Raw genomic sequence first — 1871 nt, 5'->3', positions numbered from 1 at the left:
CGGCACCAGAGGAACCAGAGGGGGAACCGGCACCAGAAGAAGAGGAACCAGAGGGGGAACCGGCACCAGAAGAAGAACCGGCACCAGAGGAACCAGAGGGGGAACCGGCACCAGAGGAACCAGAGGGGGAACCGGCACCAGAGGAACCAGAAGGGGAACCGGCACCAGAAGAAGAGGAACCAGAAGGGGAACCGGCACAGAAGGACTGGAACCAGAAGAAGAACCGGCACCAGAAGAATAACCGGCACCAGAAGAGGAACCGGCACCAGAGGAACCAAAGGGGGAACCGGCACCAGAGGAACCAGAAGGGGAACCGGCACCAGAAGAAGAGGAACCAGAAGGGGAACCGGCACCAGAGGGGGAACCGGCACCAGACGTGGAACCAGAGGGGGAACCGGCACCAGAGGGGGAACCGGCACCAGAGGAACCAGAAGGGGAACCGGCACCAGAAGAAGAGGAACCAGAAGGGGAACCGGCACCAGAAGAAGAACCGGTAACAGAAGGGGGAACCGGCACCAAAGGGGGAACCGGCACCAGAGGAACCAGAGGGGGAACTGGAACCAGAGGGGGAACCGGCACCAGAGGAACCAGAAGGGGAACCGGCACCAGAAGAAGAGGAACCAGAAGGGGAACCGGCACCAGAGGGGGAACCGGCACCAGACGGGGAACCAGAGGGGGAACCGGCACCAGAGGGGGAACCAGAGGGGGAACCGGCATCAGAGGGGGAACCGGCACCAGAGGAACCAAAGGGGGAACCGGCACCAAAGGGGGAACCGGCACCAGAGGAACCAGAGGGGGAACTGGCACCAGAGGGGGAACCGGCACAAGAGGAACCAGAAGGGGAACCGGCACCAGAAGAAGAGGAACCAGAAGGGGAACCGGCACCAGAGGGGGAACCGGCACCAGACGGGGAACCAGAGGGGGAACCGGCACCAGAGGGGGAACCAGAGGGGGAACCGGCATCAGAGGGGGAACCGGCACCAGAGGAACCAAAGGGGGAACCGGCACCAAAGGGGGAACCGGCACCAGAGGAACCAGAGGGGGAACTGGCACCAGAGGGGGAACCGGCACCAGAGGAACCAGAAGGGGAACCGGCACCAGAAGAAGAGGAACCAGAAGGGGAACCGGCACCAGAGGGGGAACCGGCACCAGACGGGGAACCAGAGGGGGAACCGGCACCAGAGGGGGAACCAGAGGGGGAACCGGCATCAGAGGGGGAACCGGCACCAGAGGAACCAGAGGGGGAACCGGCACCAGAGGAACCAGAAGGGGAACCGGCACCAGAAGAAGAGGAACCAGAAGGGGAACCGGCACCAGAAGAAGAGGAACCAGAAGGGGAACCGGCACCAGAGGAACCAGAGGGGGAACCGGCACCAAAGGGGGAACCGGCACCAGAGGGGGAACCGGCACCAGAGGAACCAGAGGGGGAACCGGCACCAGAGGAACCAGAGGGGGAACCGGCACCAGAGGAACCAGAAGGGGAACCGGCACCAGAAGAAGAGGAACCAGAGGGGGAACCGGCACCAGAAGAAGAGGAACCAGAAGGGGAACCAGAGGGGGGAACCGGCACCAGAGGAACCAGAAGGGGAACCGGCACCAGAAGAAGAGGAACCAGAAGGGGAACCGGCACCAGACCCAGAAGGAGTGGAACCAGAAGCAGAACCGGCACCAGAAGAAGAACCGGCACAAGAAGAGGAACCGGCACCAGAGGAACCAAAGGGGGAACCGGCACCAGAGGAACCAGAAGGGGAACCGGCACCAGAAGAAGAGGAACATGAAGGGGAACCGGCACCAGAGGGGGAACCGGCACCAGAGGAACCAGAGGGGGAACCGGCACAAGAGGAACCAGAAGGGGAACCGGCACCAGACCC

At 63.3% G+C, this 1871-nt stretch overlaps 1 protein-coding gene across 1 annotated transcript; it reads left to right on the top strand.

Moving 5' to 3' along the window:
• Positions 1 to 340: 340 nt before the first annotated feature.
• Positions 341 to 1373, top strand: LOC115799703 (cell surface glycoprotein 1-like; the record flags this gene model as incomplete). The annotated part of the gene is made up of 2 exons (XM_030756974.1): positions 341 to 493; positions 540 to 1373. Coding segments are annotated over 2 exons (987 nt in total), but the record flags the coding sequence as incomplete, so codon positions are not given.
• Positions 1374 to 1871: the final 498 nt, after the last annotated feature.

This window comes from Archocentrus centrarchus, chromosome 20 (genome assembly GCF_007364275.1).
Source record: "Archocentrus centrarchus isolate MPI-CPG fArcCen1 chromosome 20, fArcCen1, whole genome shotgun sequence".
NCBI lineage: Eukaryota > Metazoa > Chordata > Actinopteri > Cichliformes > Cichlidae > Archocentrus > Archocentrus centrarchus.
Note: the sequence above shows the minus strand (reverse complement) of the source record. Positions and strands in the feature narration are given on the sequence as shown.